Source organism: Salarias fasciatus, chromosome 3 (assembly GCF_902148845.1).
Source record: "Salarias fasciatus chromosome 3, fSalaFa1.1, whole genome shotgun sequence".
Lineage (NCBI taxonomy): Eukaryota > Metazoa > Chordata > Actinopteri > Blenniiformes > Blenniidae > Salarias > Salarias fasciatus.
This window is the reverse complement of record NC_043747.1, coordinates 21,407,786-21,429,884: the sequence shown is the minus strand read 5'-3', so window position 1 is coordinate 21,429,884 and position 22,099 is coordinate 21,407,786. Positions and strand designations below refer to the sequence as shown.

At 45.6% G+C, this 22,099-nt stretch overlaps 1 protein-coding gene across 1 annotated transcript in view; it reads left to right on the top strand.

Annotated features, from left to right (window-relative positions):
- LOC115385917 (protein mono-ADP-ribosyltransferase PARP14-like) overlaps nucleotides 1-20,032 on the top strand; it is a 23,349-nt gene extending 3,317 nt beyond the window's left edge. The window contains exons 3-14 of the mRNA XM_030088011.1: nucleotides 2,996-4,498; nucleotides 4,601-4,837; nucleotides 5,367-5,591; nucleotides 5,669-5,717; nucleotides 5,815-5,961; nucleotides 16,498-16,560; nucleotides 16,656-16,835; nucleotides 16,911-17,093; nucleotides 18,241-18,849; nucleotides 19,039-19,175; nucleotides 19,461-19,641; nucleotides 19,741-20,032. Coding sequence (XP_029943871.1) covers nucleotides 2,996-4,498; nucleotides 4,601-4,837; nucleotides 5,367-5,591; nucleotides 5,669-5,717; nucleotides 5,815-5,961; nucleotides 16,498-16,560; nucleotides 16,656-16,835; nucleotides 16,911-17,093; nucleotides 18,241-18,849; nucleotides 19,039-19,175; nucleotides 19,461-19,641; nucleotides 19,741-20,027 — 3,801 coding nt within the window. The 3' untranslated portion in view covers nucleotides 20,028-20,032. The remainder of the gene's footprint in view (nucleotides 1-2,995; nucleotides 4,499-4,600; nucleotides 4,838-5,366; nucleotides 5,592-5,668; nucleotides 5,718-5,814; nucleotides 5,962-16,497; nucleotides 16,561-16,655; nucleotides 16,836-16,910; nucleotides 17,094-18,240; nucleotides 18,850-19,038; nucleotides 19,176-19,460; nucleotides 19,642-19,740) is intronic.
- Nucleotides 20,033-22,099: the final 2,067 nt, after the last annotated feature.

The following is a 22,099-nucleotide window of genomic DNA, read 5'->3' as shown; positions in this document are numbered from 1 at the left end:
GCTGCCCCTGCGACCCGGCCACGGATAAGCGGTTGAAAATGGATGGATGGATGGATGGATGCTAAATGTCCCAGTTAAAATCAGAAGGAGGCCAAGCAGTTGTGCTAAGCGTTATTGTGTCAAAATTTCAATGGTACAGAACAGCTTTAGAGCTCAGCAGGACATGAGTGCGCATGTGCGTCTTCCTCCTGAACGTGGCGGTTGCTTTGGGGATGGGTGCGTTTGATTTACTGCACCGGGATGTTTTCCACAATTGATCCACATCATCCACACACATCAAGACACTAGCAATGACCACGACATTCCTCCATCAGTTTTGTCAGAAGAATAAGTTCATGCAGACTGCTGACCTCCCATTGCTCATTCTCCTCTGGTCCTCGATATAGTAAGATATTTGTGAATGGACATGCAGTAAAGCTAAAGGTGTTTGCACAAACGTAAAAAACAAGAAATGCTATCACTGTTTCTGCTTTCATCACAACAGACAAACCATAAACATGGGTTACACATAGGTGACACTTCTGTCGCATAATGTGACGTGATTCTCCGTCTCCTTCTTACGGAGCTCCGTAGGTGTCAGGGTGCAGAATATTCTATTAAGGCGAGGGAATGCCTTCTATAGTGTGCGTACGGGTTATTAAAGCGTTCCCTCGCTATAATAAAGTGAGGGAAGGGGATAAATAAAGCGTTCCCTCGCTTTAACAAAACAAGCAAACGGGATAAATAAAGCGTTCCCTCGCTTTAATAAAGCGAGGGCACGCTATAATAAATTGAGCACACTTCTATGTTCTTGATGAGCGCTCGTGATCTGAGATGATGCATGCTGTTCATGCAAACGCAACACGGTGACTTTTGCTTTGAGTCCTTTTGAGATGGCTAAAGGGCAGTACTCACTACAGGATTTTTTTCAATCTTCCCCGATTCAGACAACACACACTAGAAGACGATTCAGACAACACACACTAGAAGACACATCGCACCAGATCTTCCTCTCCTGATCTAGTTTGTGAGTCGCTCTGGAGCAGAACACACTAGGAAGATTCTTCATCAGAGAATCAGCTCCTCACTCTTTCAAATCTCGCAAAGTCAAACGTGACTTTGTATTGGTTTCTCTTCAGTCCTATGTTTACATTGATCTCCACTTTTAATAATATGTGAAGAACTCATTCCCACTGTACATTCATTCATATCAGCTCTGTTGTTTGAGCGCACCCCCCCCCCCCCCCCCCCCCCCCCCCCATGTGTGCGCACAGAGCACAGAGTGTATCTGTCAGAAAGTTTAAATGGTACAGTACAGAAGAGGGGACCATAGTTTCACATAATTTTCTTATAATTTACCCCCGCATTTGATAATAATTCAGCTTATTCATTCTTTTTTTTTTCTTTTTTTCATTACTTTTGACTCATGAGTGGAGCAGTAGAAATAAGTAATTAGTGAAAGTCTGTTAAAAATACAAGCTACTTAAATCAATAAATATTTTAAATCCTTTTTTGTGTCCAGATTAGACATTTTAAGCCAGAACAAAAATACATTGAGCTTTGATTAGGGAAAAGTTTCATTCTGTGTTCGCTCTGTCTCTCTGAAGGCATGGAGTCCTTGGAAAGTCTTTTTTTTTCTCTCCCATTCTTCCGTGATTGTGAATAATGGAGGTGAATTAAAACATTGGAATTATTCCAGGACTTGCTGAGATGCAGTTGAATGTATTAGATCGGGGTTTGCATCTGAATGAAGGAACAGTTCATCCAGGAGCGATACAAATATTGAGGATTAATTACTAACTTTCTGCACTGCTGGGTTTAGGAGCTCTGACTTTTCTGTTTCACTTTCATATATGATGAATATATTTCACAGACATATATACATGTCTCCAGCTCTAACAGCTGAGAGGGGATTTTTTTTTTAAGCAGTGCATCAACACTTTGGTGAAGTGGAGCTGTTCATCCAATCAGGGAGGTTTATTCCGAGGCTGTGGACAGGTTGGCTCTCAGCTGATCGGCTCCTCTCCAGGGCACCACACACAACAGGATTTGCGATCAGAAATATTAAACATGTTCATTATCGAAGAGGCTCCGATTGGAAAAAATCCCTCTGAACACACTGCACACGGACCCGAACTCATTTGCATACTCCCAACACCTTGTCAGCTTCGATCGGGAGGAGGAGATGGGGCAAAATTCAGCCCGATCATCTTGTAGTGTGTGCTGGCTTTTAGACTCAATATGAATCCATTGGATGCAAGTGAAGCAAGTATTTCTAACCTTTTGTATGTTAGCCCGATATGAAAATAAAAAAAAAATAGCATAAATCATTTCCATTGTTTCCTTTGCCAGTCACCGTGTTGCGTTTGCGTGAACAGCATGCATCATCTCAGATCATGAGCGCTCGTCACGAACATAGAGGTGTGCTCAATTTATTATAGCGTGCCCTCGTTTTATTATAGTGAGGGAACGCCTTATTTATCCCTTTCGCTCGCTTTATTAAAGCAAGGGAAAGCTTTATTTATCCCGTTCCCTCGCACTTTATTTATCCCGTTCCCTCGCTTTATTATAGCGAGGGAACGCTTTAATAACCTGTGCGCACACTATAGAAGGCGTTCCCTCGCCTTGACAAAATATTCTGCACCCTGACACCTGCGGGGCTCCGTACCTTCTCTCTACATGTAAACAGCAAGATGGAGATTTTCTGAATCTCCAGTCCGCTTTAGCCAGTGTACAGATAGTATCATTTTTGGTGAGTCATAGCTGCGTTCACTTATCAGCAAAAGACCCAAACACAGAGAAACACCACAGTTTTCTCATTTCTATGGTTTCATGTAGTCAGATCCTAAAACCAAAAATTACTTTCAGCCCTGGATTTGTGAGGTAATGCCTGTTAGCAATTAAACAACCACAGTGTTTGTAATCTTTATGACAGAACTGTAGGACTATTATCAGTTATCACACCTACACCAACATTGTAAAATTATTATATCTGTTGGGTGTTTTTATTCCTCAGATTTTCACAAAAACAAACTCGAAAAGTCTTGAGAAGATTTACCATTTGGATGTTTTCCTCCTGCGCTACATGAGAGACAATCCCAAAGCTTTCACATATCTCCAAAAACAACTCTCTTCAATCGGCTGCGAGGTGGAGTTGAACTGTGAGGAAGAGAAGGCTGTGGTGAGGGGAGATGTGGAGAGGGGCTCTGGAGGAGCCTTCAGAGGTGATACAGAGAAATGGGAGCAGCAAGTGAACCAGATCATCGTCACCATCACCGAGGAGTATGACTGCTATCATGTAGTCGAGGCAAAGCAAGTCCAGGTGTTGCTGCAGAATCTGTCCTTTGTGAATGAAGACATCAAGGTGTACAGAGAGAGCGGATATCCTGTGATTGTGGGGAAAGCAGAGGCTGTGAAAGAGAGGGTCACAATCCTGACAAAGAGCCTGCTGATCCGAAAGGAAAAGCCAATCACAGAGAATCAGCTAAAACTGATAGAACATGAGTTCTGTCATGAATTGCGTGCACACTATCCAGATGTTCAGCTCAGCAGAGGTAAAGGCATCATCATCCTGGAAGGCCTGGAAGATGAGGTGCAGTCTGGAGCCACAAAGCTCGATGAACTCATTGGCCAAATCAAAGAAAGGAAGATTCAGTTCCCAACACCTTTACTGAACTTCATCGATTTGAGTGGTGTCATTTCCAAATACCAAGCTCGCTTCTTTAGAAATCCCGTCTCCATAGAGATGAGGCCGGACCTGGTTCTGTCCAGCCTGTCTGCTGATGCTTTGGACGAGGTCCAGGCAGCGCTGGTTATAGATCTGAATGTGTCCACCATCCAGCTGCAGGGACCTGCAGCAGTTCCTCCTCATCTGGACGAACTGAAAGACGTCGTGAATCAAGCCCAGAGCGAAGCAAACCGTGACGAGCTCAGAGTGGACGTCAGCTTCATCCCGGGAATCAATGGAGCCAACAAAGTACAACTTGTGGGCTACAGTGAAAGTGTGCTTCAGTTTAAAGAAATTATTCAAGACTATCAGATGAACCAAGTCATGAGTCAAGATACAGTGAACCTGTCGAATCCTGAATTCGCTGACTGCTTCGATAAAATCTTAGACCTGACTGGTATCAAGTTACCCAATGTGACTTTTAAAGTTTCTCCTTTACCAAAGCCATGTGCGATCCTGTCTGGTCCCCATTGCAAAGTTCAAGAAGCCAAGCAGGCTTTGCGTTCAGCTTTGGCTTCTCTGACGTCAGACACGTTGGTTCTGGAAGGCACAGGAGCTCAGCAATACTATCAGGCAACTGGTAAAGACAGCAAGGAGCTGGTAGAGCGCTCCTTCCAGGTTATTATCAGGGAACAGCAACGTGTGTCAACTTCAAATGTGAAAAGCAAACAAAGAAGCTCCAGCAGCCCCATGACTCTCCTCTCAAGACCTCCAGCTTCCACTCACAATATGAGTTCTCCCATCAACAAAGCCAATGTTGCCATCAAGCTTGGTTCTTTGGAAGATGAGCAGGTTTGACCATTTTGATTAATTTTCATCAGCATGTCCTCAAGTAATACAAAAACAGAACAATATATTAACTGATTTGACTGTGTTTCACTGCCTGCCTCAAAGGTGAATGTTCTGGTCGTCCCCATGGTCAACAAACAGCTGACTTCTACACAGATTGGTGAATGCCTTCTGAAGAAAGCTGGGAACGCACTGAAATCAAAGTTCGACTCTCTGGTGTTGAACTGCAGCCTCGCCCCTGGAGACATTCTGCAGGTTGACGGTCCTCCATCGCTGGGCTGCTCAAAGATCTTCTTCATTGAGTGTTTACCTTGGGATGGAGTCGGAGGGATGAGTGTCCAGGTAAAGTAAGATTACTGGAAAAGAAAATATATTTATTGAATTTGAAGGTCTGCTTATTGGAGGCACGCTTGTAAAGTTGACCATACGGTTGTCCTGTTTTTATTCTAATGATGACCTTAACAATCAGTGTCGAGAGAACCAGCAATTAATGCTCAATTGGAAGGTTTGGTATTAAAACACAACCACTTTAAACCCAAATGGCCTCGACGAAAGGCAAAAGCAATCATAGTTTTGATTTGAGAAACAAGTTTCTCAAAAAAACTCAGCTTGTTGAATTTCCAAATTAAAACAGTCTCTAAAACCAAAATGTTCCAGCATTCACAAGTAATTAAAATAATTTGGTGTTCATAAATAAAAGGGTCCAAGTTTGTGAAGGGAACAAGTATTTCATTACGTTTTACGTATTAATGACCTTGTATCTTCCTGATATTCCTTTTAATCTACAGTTTCTGTATGTCTTTACATTTCTTCATGTATATTCTTACAAAGAAAATGAAAGAAAATTGTATTTTGTTTTTGTGTTCTGCAGGCTCTTGGTAAAGGACTCAGACAATGCTTGGATAGATGTACTCAGAAGGGCCTCAGTTCGTTAGCTTTTCCCATTATTGGGCCTGGAATACTGCTAAGATATCCTCCAAGCAAAGCCGTTCAAGTGCTCACTGATGCTGTTTGTGGGTTTGGATCATCTGCATCGTCCAGTTCGCTCTCCACCATCCACATCATCATCAAACCCAGTTATCCTGGCTCAGACGAGGTGAATATATCAAACACAATTTCTGCATCACATGTGATACAATGTTCGATGTTTGATTGCTTCTGTTTCTTTCACAGCTCTATCGTGACCTCCACCAACACCTGAGCATGAACCAAGGAAGTGAAGGTACCCTCAAAAAACCAGCTCAGTCAGGCATTAATGACGTGACAATCTGACCTGCTGATGAAAAAACTCTAATCTGAAACATGATCCTTCCCTCCAGAGATCTTCAGATCCCTCACCAGTGACTTGGATGAAATTACCATCAAGTTGGGAGGCGGAGCTAAACTACAGATGGTTTTTGGGGACATAACTGACGAGACAACGGATCTTGTGGTGAACACAACAAACTTCACAAATTTTGACCTCGGTATGTGAATTTTGATCGAGAAACTGAAAGAAACTTAATTTTGCTGGTGACTTTTTATTTTTACCTCCTAAAAATATCTAAAAACGCATCTGTTCCAGACTCACTGACACAGTGTGTCTTGGCGGTACCATATACTGCCTTCTAATACTCTGCTGTTATGCCAGAGCAATGTTTACAATCGCTTATCTATATATTACATGCTCTTTTGAATGCTCTTTTATCTTTATATTTACCTCCGCCAGGAGGTTATGTAATCATGTCGGTTTGTTGGTTGGTTGGTTGGTTGGTTTGTTGGTTGGTTTGTTAGCAAGATCTCGGAAAAAGTCACTGACGGATTTCAATGAAACTTTGTGGAAAGGTGGGTCTTGGGCTAACTTAGAATTGATTAAATTTTGGTGATGATCCGGATCACTGTCTGGATCCAGGAATTTTTTAAAGGATTCTTTATCATTGAGAGATAGGGAGTCTTCACATGGTTGAGCAGGCCCGCCGACAGGGGGCGACAAACGCTTGGTTCACACAAGCACCGCGCACCGACTGTCAGATTGGTGCCCCTGTTAACCTATCTGACGGTTCGTACAAGAGGTGCGGGATAGCGCCGCGTGCGTAGCGGCTCGCGCCGTGGACCGCGGCCGCTCCGCTCCTCTCTATTTTCTCCGCGAGCTGTGCGCGCCATGCGCAGCCAGCTGTAAAGCTAGACAGAGCAGATCGCACCACAGACGAACGGAAAATATGAGAGAATCCGGTCAATTTTCAAATTAAAATGAAGTAAAATAACATAAATTATGTCACTTTTCGGTTTTCCTTTTCAGACAAACACACACACACACACACACACACACAGACACACACACAGGGAGAGAGGGTGACAGGGCGACAGACAGAGGCACCGCACGCTGCAGCGCTCCGCTCTGATCACACCCCGATCACAATGTTCTGTGATTATATATGGTGTTCTTATGGTTGTTGGTGACTGATTTGAGCTGTGGCGGAGGTCTGCGCTCTCTGAGTGACAAATTCTAGTTTGTTTTGTTGTGAAGCACTTTGTGACTCTGGTCTGTGAAAAGCGCAATATAAATAAATTTTGCTTGCTTACTTGGTTACTTAAATTCAGGATCAGAAGTCTTGTGTTGTGGGAAAGTGTTGGTGAACATCAGTGCAGTGGACTTGATGTATTTAGCTTAAAAACTTTGAAAAATGTTCATTTTTGCATGTTATTCATCATTACTTTAGTTCATGTTACATAGTTTAGAACATGGTTGTCAAACATGAGATCATGGGATCTCATGGGGTGAGTGTAGGAGTGACGATTGACCGGTAAATCGAGTGCTTCGCCTTTCAGTTCAGCTTCCTGTTCACCGGAACAGGCCGATACAACAAATGCATCGCTGCAGCCACTGCACGAATCCACCTGTCAACCTCACGCTCCATCCGTCCCTGACTTGTGAACAAAACCCAAAGATACTTGAACTTCTCTCCAGAGGATGGCCTCTCCCCGGCCCTGGAGAGGGCAGACTACCTTCTTCAGGTCGAGGACCATGGCCTCGGATTTGGAGGTGCTGATCCTCATCCCTATTGTTTCACACTCGGCTGCAAACCACCCCAGTGCTTCCTTTAGGTCTGGGTTCAATGAAGCCAATAAGGACAACATTGTCTGCCAAAAGCAGAAATGAAATCCTGTGGTTACCAAACATGACCCCCTTCCGGTCCCCAGCTGTGCCTAGAAATTCTGTCTATAAAAATGACGAACAGAACCGATGACAAAGGGCAACCTTGCTGGAGTACAACATGCACCGACAACAAGTCTGACTTTCTGCCGGCAATGCGGACCAGACTCCTGCTTCGGTCATACAGAAACTGGATGGCCCTTAACAAGTGGCCCCAGACACCGTACTCCCAACGCACTCCCTAGAAGGCACCCTGAGGTTAAACGTCTTCTCCAAATCCACGAAAGACATGTGGACTGGTTGGGCAAACTCCCATGAGCCCTCGAGCACCCTATGAAGGGCATAGAGACCAGCAAGAAACCTCATTGTTTTTCCTGGATCTGAGGTTCGACTATCGGTCAAATCCTCCTCTCTAGTACCGAGTTCATTAATAAATGTAGATCTCCAAATAATCTGCAAAGCCCTATCCAGGAGAATAGAAAAGATAACCCCTCTCATAATACATCCTGACCAAACAGGGTTAATTAAAGGTAGACATTCATCCACTAACATGCGCAGATTAATTAATATAATAGATTACTCTACAATACATAATCTAGAATCCATAATTATCTCTTTAGATGCTGAAAAAACTTTTGATCGAGTAAATTGGAAATTTCTATTTGGAATATTAACCAAATTTGGGTTTGGAACGTCTTTCATAGACTGGATTAAAATCTTATATAACAACCCAGCTGCATGTGTGAAGACTAACGAACAGATTTCTCCAAGCTTCTGTTTGCAGCGAGGAACCAGACAGGGCTGTCCACTCTCTCCCTCACTGTTTGCCATCTTTATCGAACCTCTGGCAGCTGCTATAAGACAAAATAAAGACATCAGAGGGATCCTGGCCAACAATAAGATAGAACATAAAATAAATCTTTATGCAGATGATGTATTGCTTTTCCTGCGGAACTCTCCATTTTCTTTCTTCCAGACAATCACACTTATTGACAAATTTTCACTAATATCTGACTATTCTATCAACTGGTCTAAGACTACAGCCATGCCTATAAACTGTGATTTACAAAGTATACCCAATGCTACAATCCAGTCTGGAAAGATTTGATATTTAGGCATAAACATTTCTCCAAGGATATCAGAACTTTTAAAACTAAATTATGTCCCGTTACTGAAATCAATAGAGGATGACCTCTTACGGTGGATACGCTTACCTATATCTCTTATGGGGAGGGTTGCCACCATTAAAATGATGACTTTACCTAAGGTTAACTATTTATTTTCAATGATACCAACCAAACCATCGTCTGGCTGGTTCAAATCACTGGACTCATACATATCTAAATTTCTCAGGAAAAATAAACCATCACGTATCAGTTTAAAGACGCTACAACAGACTAGGGCTGTCACGATATCAAATTTTCTCTTCACGATAATCATGACCAAAAAATATCACGATAGCGATATTATCACGATATCAGCAAAAAATTAACTAATAATGGTACATTTAGATTCATCTTTAATTTTATTTTTGTTTGTTTTCTGTTTTCCCAGATGAATTACATTCAGAATACCTGTCAAATAAGGTGTTGAAACAATATGAGAACAGTAACTGTACAACTGCATACAAAAAGTGTAGTTACACTCAACTAATTAAAATCTGATAAACTGATTAACAGAGGATCCACACGCAGAGGCTTAATTTACGTAGGGCTGGTGGGTTATGAAAACCCACGCGGACCCTCTTGGGTTGAAATCCTGTCCCACCACCACACTGCCGAGAATTTTTGTTTGTTTGTTTGTTTGTTTAAATCCGAGGCGGAATGAGCGCAGCAGCTGCTTCTCTCCAGTCAGAGGCGCTGCTACTGGCTCGGGCCCCAAGCTGAAGGGGGCGCCGACAGACGGCGGATATCAGCGACACAACTTGAAACCCACCGCATACATTACAATGACACGTCTGGAACCTACCTAATGGGGCCCCACTACTACCCGGATGGGTGCAAAATCTGCTTATAATTACAAGATTAACAAAATCATTTGTGGATAGCAGAGACAAAGCATTTGTATGTAACTGAAGAATGACAAGTCATATGTCTACTGAACAATCACGGGGATATTTTTCTTTTTCTGTTTCCATTCTCTGCTTATGGCAGATTTTTATGAAGCTCGGCATTTCTTGCAAATTGGCGTGTCGTCAAACTTGTCCGCTTCCACTTTTAGGAACCCAAAAAACTCCCACACCACCGACTTCACTTTTTTCAGGTGAGGATAGAGCGTCCCGCTGTCGTTGTCGGCCACCGCCGACGTGTTTAGTTCACTCGTGACGCTCGCTAACTGGGAGCCGCGCTAGCTAGCAGCCGTGCGGTTACCGCTGCTCCTGCTGTGTTTATATGAGGGGAGGGGGAGAGGCTGGAGTGCTGCAGGAGGGAGAGAAGCAGGGCGGAAGAACAGGAGCGGATTTTGAAAATACACTTCAACACGTTTCAAGTGGCACTACATTCTCTATGCGATATTATCATGTGCGCATTTTGAACACGATATTGAAATTTCATTTTTTTAATATCACGATTATCGTCAATACCGGTTTACCGCGACAGCCCTACAACAGACTAAAGACAGAGGTGGGCTAGACTTGCCTAACTTCAGTAATTACTTCATAGCCAGCAAGCTGCAATATATCTCCAAATGGCTTAAACCTAACAATTTAGATGAGCCATGGCTGGATGTAGAGCAAGCATTATGTGAGGATCTAGTCATCTCTGACCTGCCATTCATCAGTCCCACCATCAAATCCCATCGGTGTTTTAAAAGTGTCAACATCAGTTCCTCTTTAATGGCTTGGTGGGACTTTCTAAAGCTAACCAAATCTTCTCTGATCCCGTGTAAACTCACACCCATCTGGAACAACCTGGACATCCTGCAAAACAAAAAGATGATAAACTTCACTCAGTGGAGAAATAAAGGAATCAGCCAGCTTGAACATATCATTGAAAACGGCAACTTTCTATCATTCAATACTCTCATCTCACAATATGGAATCAGCAGCACAGCATTTTTATAATATCATCAACTTAAATCTATCATAGGTAAAAAGTATACCTTTAATCAATTGCAGGGACAGCTACCTCTCGGGGTTGAAGAATTCTTAAACCTCAGTTCCCCAAAGTTGCTATCAAAGATATATAAAATATTATCAAAGGTAGAAGATGAAATCTTCCTTCCGACCTTAAAATGGGAGGCTGACTTATCTAACAACTTTGAACAAAATGTGTGGTCACAAATATGTTTAAATACTTTCAAAATGACAAAGAATTCAAATATACAACTAATACAATTCAAAATTCTGCATAGAATTCATTACACAGGACGAAGGATGTTCCAGATGGGTCTATCACAATCTGATATCTGTTCACATTGTAATGATAACATGACTGACAGCTACCTCCATGCCTTGTGGTCCTGCACACCAGTGCAGAGGTTCTGGCTTCAGGTGTGTGAAGACCTGTCAACATGGTTCACATGCAATATTCCTGCAACTCCCACATTGTGCCTTTTAGGTGATTTGGGTGAAATTAACATGTCAATAAACTCTGTCTACATGGTTCTCACCATCTTGTGCATCGCAAAGAAAACTATCCTTGTAAATTGGAAATCCAGATATAATCTGAGTAACAGGCAGTTTAAGAATCTTCTATTAGATCATATTAGCTTGGAGACAATGTCTGTCTGTTCAGAGGATCAATCAGCTGAATTTCGTTCCCTCTGGTCCCCTGTGATCAGCTCCATCACTTAATGTAAGGGGAAGATGAAGGCCTCTCCACTTTGAGGGTCGGTTGTTGGTGGGGGGGGGCCTGATGGCTGGGTGGTTGGTGCTGTCTTGGGGTCGGGATCTGGGCTGCTTCGCCGGGGGCTGTCTTTGTGTTTGGTTTGGATTGGGGGTGGGGGTGCCGCCGGTTGTTGGGGCTGTCTGGCGGCGGTGGGGCAGGGCGGGTGGTGGGGGACGGGGCAGGGTGGATGGGGGGGGTAGATAGGGGGGTGGTGGGCTGTGGGGGTTAGGGGGTTGGGGAAGGTGCGTGTACGTGTATGTGTATATGTGTGTGGGTGTGTATGTGTGAGTATGTATCAGTGGCGATTGCTCTAAGACTGCAAGGGAAGCTCAACTTCCCCTAAAATATCAAAAAATAAGTGGTCCAATATTTACTGTTGTGTGAACATTTCATTGACTAAATATGCGCTACAACACGTTCATCTTTTGTTCAGAATCGGCTACTTATCTCAAGTAATTGACTCGGCTTTTTTCTCACTCCTCCTCGCAGCGGCACGGCGCTTTAACCAGCCGGACGCTGAGCGTCCATGCGGAAGCTAGAGTGGGTTGTTCTGCTGCAGTGAAACTGGACGCTCATTGGATAAAATACTGGGCTGGTCCCGCCCACGGACGTTCAGCGTCTCTGGGGGTCTATGGAGAATTGAGCTGGCCTGGACGCTGAGCTTCTGCATGGTGATTGGATGATCTGTGTGAAGCTTGATTGACAGCGAAATGAGCAAATCAGCGATCTTGAAGTAAAAAAAATGCACCAAAGCGCTTCTGAAGTTTTTCATTCTGCTGTTCTGAGTTGATTTGGAGGCTTTGCTGATCCCTGGAGACTTTATGTTTGTGAAAAACGACTAGCATTGTGTTTGGAGACTCGTTTCGGTCACTCTGTGGTTTCTGTCCTCGACTAGCAGCTGTGGAGCTTCTCCCCTTCTCTCACACAGCTCCAGCCTCCAGCAGCTCCAGCTGCTCGCTAGCTGCACACAACAGCAGACAATGTGAATGTTGTGGACCGGATTTTGACGAAGCCATTTGATATTCTTCCTTACGAAGAGAAAATTGGTGTTAAACTGCATAACAGATCAACTCCTAAGACTGAGCTGGTGCCGAAAGGTGGGGAAAAGTAACAGGTCCTTTCAGCTGTCCTGGTCTGACCAGGTGAGCTGCTGACTGAAGTGCTGTCACCAATAAAATGTCCTGCTGGCCATGCCTCTGGATGAAACTATCTCAGGGAGGTGTTGTCTGGTCACAAGTGGGCTTTGAGGATCTGTCTAACTTTGACAGGGCGTACAAAAGGCATGAAAGCTAATAGAATTTACATACAAAAAACAGATTACACATATTACAATGTATGCTGAAAATGAGCTTCCCCTCTTTGGAAGACCAGCAGCCGCCACTGGTATGTATGTATGTTTTTGTATGTGTGGGTATTTATGTAGGTGTATGTGAGTGTGTGGGTGTGTATCTGGATATGTATGTGTATGTGTGTGATGATGTATGTGTAAGTGTGTATGTGTGTGTGGGTATGTATCTGTGAGCGTGTATGTATGTGTGTGTGGGTGTGTATCTGTAAGTATGTATGTATGTCTGTGTGGGTGTATAAGTGTGGGCGATTGGAGCTATGTATGAGAGAGTGCGGTGTCCTGTCGGGGGTGGCCCCAGTGGGCCTGGGGGCAGTGGGCCCTGGGTCTGGGTCCTTCTGCTGCCCCCTGTCTGTCCTCACCTTCACTCCTCCTGATGCATGATGGGTGTGTGCTTCTTGGGTTGGTGGCTCTCTGGCCATGGTCACTGTCCGCCCTGGTCCTGGGGGGGGGGGGTGGCGCTCCTGGCCCTGTCCTTCATCGGGGGGCTCCTGGGTGACGGGGGTGCTGCGGCATCCCCGGACCCCTCTCTCCCCCCGCTCTCATGCACACACACGTAGGGCTTTGGGAGGCGGGCTTATCAAGTTGGGTGTGGTGGAGGGGGACATCTAAGTGGCCCCAATCACTGCACGCTTCAGTGGCTCGCCTCTCAGTCTTAATTGCACTTAGTCATCTAACACGACCAAATACATACAAACACACACGTCGGGGGGTCTTGGCGTGCTGTGTCGGGGTTGGGGCTGTTCAGGTGGATGAGACTGCTCGTTTGGCCTCACTCGTGGCACGGTGTGGTTACTGCCCCTCAAATTTTAATCGCAAACAACATATACTCCATCAACACTCACGAGACGGGGGGGGCAATGGGGTCTTCTGCGCCCCCGTTTCCGGATTCCTTCTGGTGGGGGGTGGGGCGGGGGGGGGGGGCTGTTGTTTTCCCCACAGGCCTGGGGTTTGGAGCGGCTGTGGTTTGGGGGGCTGCTGGCTCTGGGGGGTGCATATCTGTCTGCGGCGGTGGGGTGGGGGGGTGGGGGCAGCAGTTGTGGGTGGTGGGGGGTCCTGGATGTGGGGTTTGGTGTTCCCTTGCCTTCCGGGGGTGTCTCCCACAGGACATGACAGTTGGATGACGCGGGAATGTGAGTGTGTTTGGGTTTGGGTTGACTGTGTGTGTGTGTGTGTGTGTGTGTGTGTGTGTGTGTGTGTGTGTGTGTGTGTGTGTGTGTCTGTGTGTCTGTGTGTGTGTGTGTGTGTCTGTGTGTGTGTGTGCGCGCGCACGTGCTTGTTAGCGTGTGCGTGAGAGTGTGTGTGTGAGTGTGTTGGAATGTGAGTGTGTGTGTGCGTTTGGTTTAGGGATGAGTGGTTGTGTGTGTGCGTGTGTGCATGTGTGTGTGTCAGTATGAGTGAGTGGGTATGAGTGTTGGGTTGGGGCGGGGGGGAGTGAGGCGGGAGAGGACAGGGGGTGGGAGGGGTGGGCCGGGTGGTGGACGGGGGGGTGGGGGTGGGGGGGGGGGGGTGATGCCCTGAATCTCGGGGTGCGTGGCCGGAGCGCTGGGGATTGTACTGGCCTGGGGTGGGTAGCCGCCCGTGTGGGCTGGTTCTCCCGGGTGGGTCATGGCCTTCCGCCTGGGTGGGGGGTTGGCTCCTGGGCTCTTGGGCCTTGGGCTCTCGGCCCTGCCCGCCCCGGGCGTCCGGCGCCCGGGGTGGACCGGCTCCTGCCGGTCGTGGCTCCGCGGGGCCCGGGCCCCGGGGCTGCCAGGGTCCCCGGCCAGGGCTTTCCTCTGCCCCGTTTCTGGACCGGAGCGTGGGCGTCTGCCTGGGGGGGCGGCTTGGATCCGGGCTCTGTGATGACCGCCTGCTGTCTGGGCTCTGAGGGCCTCTCTGGCCTGCTTCTGGCCTTCTCAGAGGTCAGAGGTCATATATGCATGATCACTATCACCATCACTGTCACCATCATATTCACATGATCACGTTGATCTTTAGGGCTGCACGGTGGCGTGGTGGTTAGCGCTCTTGCCTCACAGCAAGAAGGTCCTGGGTTCAAATACCGGCCGGGGCTCGGGGCCTTTCTGTGTGGAGTTTGCATGTTCTCCCCGTGTGTGCGTGGGTTCCCTCCGGGTACTCCGGCTTCCTCCCACGGTCCAAAAACATGCATGGTAGGTTAATTGGTCACCCTAAATTGCCCCTAGGTATGAATGCGTGAGTGAATGGTTGTCTGTCTCTACATGTCAGCCCTGCGACAGACTGGCGACCTGTCCAGGGTGTACCCCGCCTTCGCCCACAGCAGCTGGGATCGGCTCCAGCCACCCGCGACCCCGAAAGGGAGCAGCGGCAGAAAATGAATGAATGAATGAACGTTGATCTTTAATCACTCTTCACATACTCGGTTACCTTGTCTTCTTGTGGTGGTTAGACTAATGATGATCTGTAGTAGACCTCTCTTGATGAACTACTAGTTCTAGTACTAGTTTACTACTAGTTACGACAAGCTATATTCAAAAAAAAAAAAAAAAAAAAAGGGTTTGTTGTGTCCTTGCATTTCCTACCTCCCCTACACCTCCTTTTATTTTTGTGGCCTGGTCTGTTCACTAATATGGTTCGAAAAAAAAAAAAAATGTATGTATGGTTCTGTAATTTTCTGTGTTGGTTGTCGGCTCTGTTTTGGTGTTGTCTAGATTGGGGGTTTGGGATTGTTCTAGGTTGCGTGTGGTGCGTCGACAACACTGTTTTGTATTGTGACTTTGTACATAGGTTGTGCCCCCCCCCCATTCTCCCTCTCTTTATCTTTCTCTCTTTCTGTCCCTGCTCTCTGAGCGTTTCCGTCCCGGTCCTGTCCGGCAGCCATGCCGGATGCCAGCTTTAAATAAAGGCAGCAGCAGGAGGAGACTCAGTCTCGTCCTGCTGCTAACATTAAAATCTGTTCGGATAGTAAAAGGCTACAATCATACAATATTGCACGCCCCAGCTGCTGAACAGGACAAGGGGAAAAAAAAAAAAAAAAACTCACATGAGCCCTCGAGCACCCTATGAAGGGCATAGAGACCAGCACGAAACCACATTGTTTCTCCTGGATCTGAGGTTCGACTATCGGTCGACTACCTCCTCTCTTGTACCCTGGAATAGACTTTCCTGGGGAGGCTGAGGAGTGTGATCTCCCTATAATTGGAGCACACCCTCCCGGCCCCCTTTTAAAAAGGGGAACCACCAATCTGCCAGTCCAGAGGCACTGTCCTCAACTGTCCCTGTCAGCAGCTCCCCGCCTCCACTGTAAACAGTGTTTGTGCAGACCTGCTTTCCCCTCCTGAGGCGCCAGACGGTTTGCCAGAATTTCTTTGAGGCTGACTGGTAGTCCTCCTCCATGGCCCGAGTTTTTGCCTCCACAACCACTCGGATTGCAGTTCGCTTGGTCTGCTGGTACCTGTCAGCTGATTCTGGAGTCCCAGGAGCCACCAAGAGTCGATAGGACTACTTCTTCAGCTTGACAGCGGCCCTTGCTTCCGGTGTCCACCACCAGGTTTGGGGGTTGCTGCCACGGCAGGCACCAGAGACTTTACGAATACAGCTCCGAGCAGTTGCTTTCATAATGGAGGCCATATTGTTAATCACTACTGTTGTCTAATCACGTGATTTCACATTTTGCTTCATAGTTATTGATATTTATATTTAAAGAATGAACCCCCCTTTTTTTCTTTGTTTCCTGCAGATGGTGTGTGCAAATGTATCTTAGCCGCAGCTGGACCAGAGGTAGAGGAAGAACTTAAAACAGGTAAAAAAAAAAAAAACAACAACAACAAAAGAGATTGTCGTTCTTTTTTTGATTGACTAGCTTCTGACTAAATTTATTTACATGTGTTTTGTTAGTCGCGACATTAAACCCAGGAAGCATGATTTTCACTCAACCGGGACGGTTCCCCTGCAAAGCCATTTTACACGTGTGTGGAGAGACGTCCGCCAGCCGCATTGAAAAGATCACTCAACTGATCATCATGTGCTGCGAAGCAAACCACTATACTTCTGTAGCAATCCCTGCAATCTGTGCTGGTGGGTTCATGGAAAATGGAAGATTTAAAGCTTCAGGAATCACTTTTAACTGTCCCGGTTTGGTTTGTTGTGCAGGAGCCGGCGGGCTGCAGCCTGGACTCGTGGCAGGAGCAATCCTTCGAGGGATCAGGAGCGCCACGACTTCCACTCACCTTCACAGCCTGTGCAATATCCGCCTAATCCTGTACAAGATGGATGTGTTCCTGGCATTTCAGGAGGAGGCCATGCAGATATTTTCCACTGCTGAATATTGCACAGGCAAAGTGTAGCTTCAGCATCTCTATGATTATTGAGAAAGCTGTCTGTTCCTGTCAGAGGCGGCAAACATGCTTTAGTTCAGGGGCCACATTCAGCACAACTTCATCTTGACTGGGCAGCAATGATAAAACAGAGCCTTTAAATTTAAACCAAACAATTTCAACTGAAAATGAGGACAACCTCAACATAAAGCCTTTTTAATGAACTTCTATTACGGTGTGTGCCAGACGCTCAAGAGCAGATCGCAAAATGAACGGTGGAAAACAAAATGTATTAATTTCACCGAGGTGATCTATCGAAGGTCCAGGAGTCCACAGGGACGCAAGAGACTGGGCCAGGTGAAGTGATTGGAGCAGGAGTTCTCCAAAGACAGGTAGGTAGTAGCAGTAAAGTCAGGAGTGGTACAGAAGCAGGTGGCAGCTGAGCGTGTCTTCAGATCGGGACAGAGACACAAAGTTAAGAGGGAATGGGAAGCCATCAACAAACGCTCGCAAGTAACAACTAACTGTAGTTGGTGCTACCCTCCAGTGCTTAAGTGGAGTCAGAGTTCAGCTTGAACAGACGCCCTCATCAGGAAAGGATCTCCACCCGAAGTCGCAGCTGAAGGCAATTCTCATGATCGGACCGTCCTGACTTCCTTAAACACTACCAACCAGCGCCACCCACCTAAACAGACAGGCAGACAAAACAGACCCTGAGTGCCCCTATATATATGTATATATGGTCATAGAGAGACAGGCTGTGACACCTCCTGGTGCAAAATATAGTTTAATATCCCCCATTGAAACTTCTCCTGCAGCTGTGTCATTTTGCATGTTTTTACAAACCCATGTTTGTCAGGCTAATGCTTATTTGTTTGCATCAAGGGAGTTATCTTTCATGGCAGCTTCACCAATATCTCATCGCTGGACTCAGTAATGTGTTATGTCCTCTACTCTCAAGAAATTTCTTTCTTAAGAATTCTAAAGAATCCACATATTCTTTGAAATTTTCTAAATGTTTGGTGGAAAAGACTGAAGCCTTTTTAGGGCCCATTTTGGCCTAAGAGCCACAGCCCTGGTATAAATTATAATTCAGGTAAAAGAAATTTTTTTTCAATGAGTTAATTTTTAATTATTATTATTATTATTTTTTTCTTCAATTTCAGGTGCCCTGACTGAAGCACAGCAACAACAGCATCGGCTGTCAGTGAGCGCAGACCTCGCCATCCTCAACAACAGTCCTGCAAGTCAGTCTGCCTTTCTGTTCCTGGGCCTCAGCAGGAAGAGTGTTGATGACGCCATGGCGAAGCTGAAAGATCTGTATCAGAATCAGTGCGCCACTCACACCTTCAGAAAAGAGGAGCTGGACAGCCTCATGCAGGACGACGTGACAGAGCTGATGCAGCTGATCAACACTCAGGGACTGTACAAACAAAATGACCAGTCAGGCGACTTGTCTGTGAGCGGCCTAAAAGATGGCGTCACCCAGGCGGTGATGGCATTCAATGCAATTCTCCAGGGTAACCTCAGGAGAGAGGTGAGATTCAAGGAGGAAGAGGAACTGTACACCCGTGTGGTTTGGTGCATCATGAGCCACAATGGTCTCTGGGAGAGACTTCCTAAAACTGCAAATTACAATTTGGAAAAACAAGACATTGCAAGGGGAATAGTGGATGCACAGGGAGCCACGTGGACGGTAGATCTAAACAGCATGAAGGCCACAAACCTCAAGGTCGCAGAGCCCAGGAAGCTCAAACGACTGGAGAACCTGCCAGGTAAGAAGATGAATGTCAGGAGTCACAACAGTGAACCCTAGTGGACAGATTAAGCATAGCAGTTCCCTCTGTTGAATAATTTCAGGTCCTGTGTCTTCAAAAAAATGTCAATGCACTTTGCAGTGCCATCCTGTGAAGATTTTCAATTTACAGTTCTATCTTGGTTCCTGCTCTCTCAATGTCTTCCAGACTTCACCATGCCTCTGTACTGGGACAGCATGGCCCCCGGGGAGAATGTGAAGGTGGTGGCAGTGCCACCTTCCTCTGCAGAGTACCGAGCTTTGAAGAGTGAATTCAGTAAAACTGAGATCAAGACTGTCATGAAAGTAGGTGGTTCCCAATGGAGACATCTATACCTTTTTGAAAAAAGGAAAAGATTTTGAATTCAGAAGCAAGTTGTCGAGTTATTTGCAGGCCTGTAATGATATGAAGTATTCATGTAATGAACTCCCTCACTGAAAAATTTACTTCCCAAAAAAATCAATAAATTACCTGAATTAATATCATTTTGTTTGTAACAATACATAAGTTTCAGAACGGAACAGAAGGCATTAGATTCCTCAATATAACGGTCACTGACTCATGATCTTTCTTATTGTTTTTGCTGCTAGATTGAGCGTTTGCAGAACATCCATCTGCGTTGCGCCTACGAAGTCCAGAAGAAGCACATGTCAGAGAAGAACAAGCAGGAGGGGGGAGCGAGGGAAAAACTTCTGTATCACGGGACCACCAAGGACAGCTGCAACTCCATCACAGAGACCGGCTTTAATCGTCGTTTCTGTGGACAAAACGGTAAAGATCTCCAGAGAATACTACAAATACTACCTCTCCCCTTCCCTCTCTGAAAATGTGGGCTCAGTATGTCTAATCCCCTGTTCATGTCATCCTCAGGAACTGCATATGGTGCTGGTGTTTACTTTGCCGTCAATGCATCTTACTCAGCGAATCCGCGCTACTCCAAGCCAGCTGCTGACAACTCTCAGGTCATGTTCGTGGCTCGAGTGCTGACCGGAATCTACACTCAGGGCAACAGCAGCATGAACGTCCCTCCTCCTCGAGACAGCCGGCGGCCCCACGACCGCTTTGACAGCGTGGTGGATCAAATGGACAATCCTCAGATGTACATCGTGTTTCACGACCATCAGTCTTATCCGGACTATCTCATCACCTTCAAATGAGGGGGAATTAAAACAGCTGGTTTTTCTCTATAGCGCCACGTTGTGACATATATATAATCTCAGGGTATCATTTGTAGGTAGTTCTTTTAGTTTAGTTATGGACTGTGCCTACTGAAGCCATACTTTAAAGAAGAATTATTATTTGTGTATTATTGACTTTCTATAGTCACAAACAAGGTGGTGTGATGTTGATCGCCTTGACAAACAAATGAATCAATAAAATTGCAACAAACCTTCAAATAAACTGTTTGCATCAACTGTAATCAGAAAATAAAATTAGTACACATTTTCCTTATTGGTATGAATAAAGAAAAAAATACTAATCAAAGGGTTTAAAGTAAATATAGAAAAAAAAAGAATATAACAAAAGTAGGTTTTCACAATTGAATAGAGGACAATGTACCTGACTGGATAAATGGAGGAATATCCTACCTCAACAGTGGAAGTAGTTGATGTCAGGCCATTTCTCCTCATTTTGAGTAAATTCTGTGCTTGTGATCAAGTATGGATCAACATAGTCAATCCCCATGCGCTTTTTGTGACACAGAATCCTGTTTTTTTTTTTTTTTTTTTTTGCTGAAAAGTCCTCAGTAATCCGCCATTGCCTTGATGTGTTTTCAACTCTGTATTCCCTCCAACATGGCGCTCGGACCTGTTGCTCAGCAACCGATGACGTCATTGGGAACACCATAGATGCGAACACTCGATGCCTCAGCACCGCTGCAGAGGTCGGCCATCTTTGTACGGGAATCTGGCTCGCTCATTACATTGTGTTGATGAGACATGAACTGTTTAACAAGCTATAACTTGCTCAAATTTCAACCGATTTTAAAACGGTTTGGTTTTTTTAAGAAAACCTCAAATCTCTGTTAATGACATGACATATATTTGAATGAGCATGGCATGCCCTAAATATATAAATATAATAAATGTATATCATATCCTGAATATTCATAATATTCTTCATATTAGGCTCCATGTTCAAATCCTTCCACTGAGATAATATTCATAGAATTGTAAAGATGACAATACAGAGTTGACTATTGTAATGAACACCCCAACAATCAGTGTCTGGACAACCAGAAAGTCATGCCCAAATCATGAAGGTTTAGTTTTGAAGGACAACCATTTTAAACCCAATCTGAAGCCGCTGGAATAACGTCTTTCTACAGGCTCTTGGAAAAGGACTCAGACAGTGCTTGTATGTGCTTTGCAAGGCTTGAGTTCATTAGTGTCTCCCGTTATTGGGCCTGGAATACTGTAAAAATATCCACTGAACGCAGCCCTCTAAGTGCTCACTGAAGCTTTGTGTGGGTTTGGATCATCTGTGTTGTCCATTTCGCTCTTCACCATCAACATCATCAAACCTGGCTACCATGACTCAGAGGATAGATCTGTGCGTGTGAGATAGGAAGACAGGCTCATCTTTCTCCACCTTTCCTCTTTACTAACCCGAGAGTAGTGAATTGAACAACGCGGTAGACCTCGAGTCGAAAGCACGCACGCGCCGCTCGCCCGCCCGCTCGCTCCCCCCTCGCTCTCTCTCACTCTCTCACTCCTCCCCTCCCTGCTACCCCTCCCGGGGAAGCCGGACAGGGACCGTCGCCCCGCTCTCACTCTTTTTTTTTTTTTTTCCCTTGTCCTGTTCGGCAGCTGGGGCGTGCAATATTGTATGATTGTAGCCTTTTACTATCCGAACAGATTTTAATGTTAGCAGCAGGACGAGACTGAGTCTCCTCCTGCTGCTGCCTTTATTTAAAGCTGGCATCCGGCATGGCTGCCGGACAGGACCGGGACGGAAACGCTCAGAGAGCAGGGACAGAAAGAGAGAAAGATAAAGAGAGGGAGAACGGGGGGGGGGGGGGGGGGGGGGGGGGGGGGGGCACAACCTATGTACAAAGTCACAATACAAAACAGTGTTGTCGACGCACCACACGCAACCTAGAACAATCCCAAACCCCCAATCTAGACAACACCAAAACAGAGCCGACAACCAACACAGAAAATTACAGAACCATACATTTTTTTTTTTTTTTTTTTCGAACCATATTAGTGAACAGACCAGGCCACAA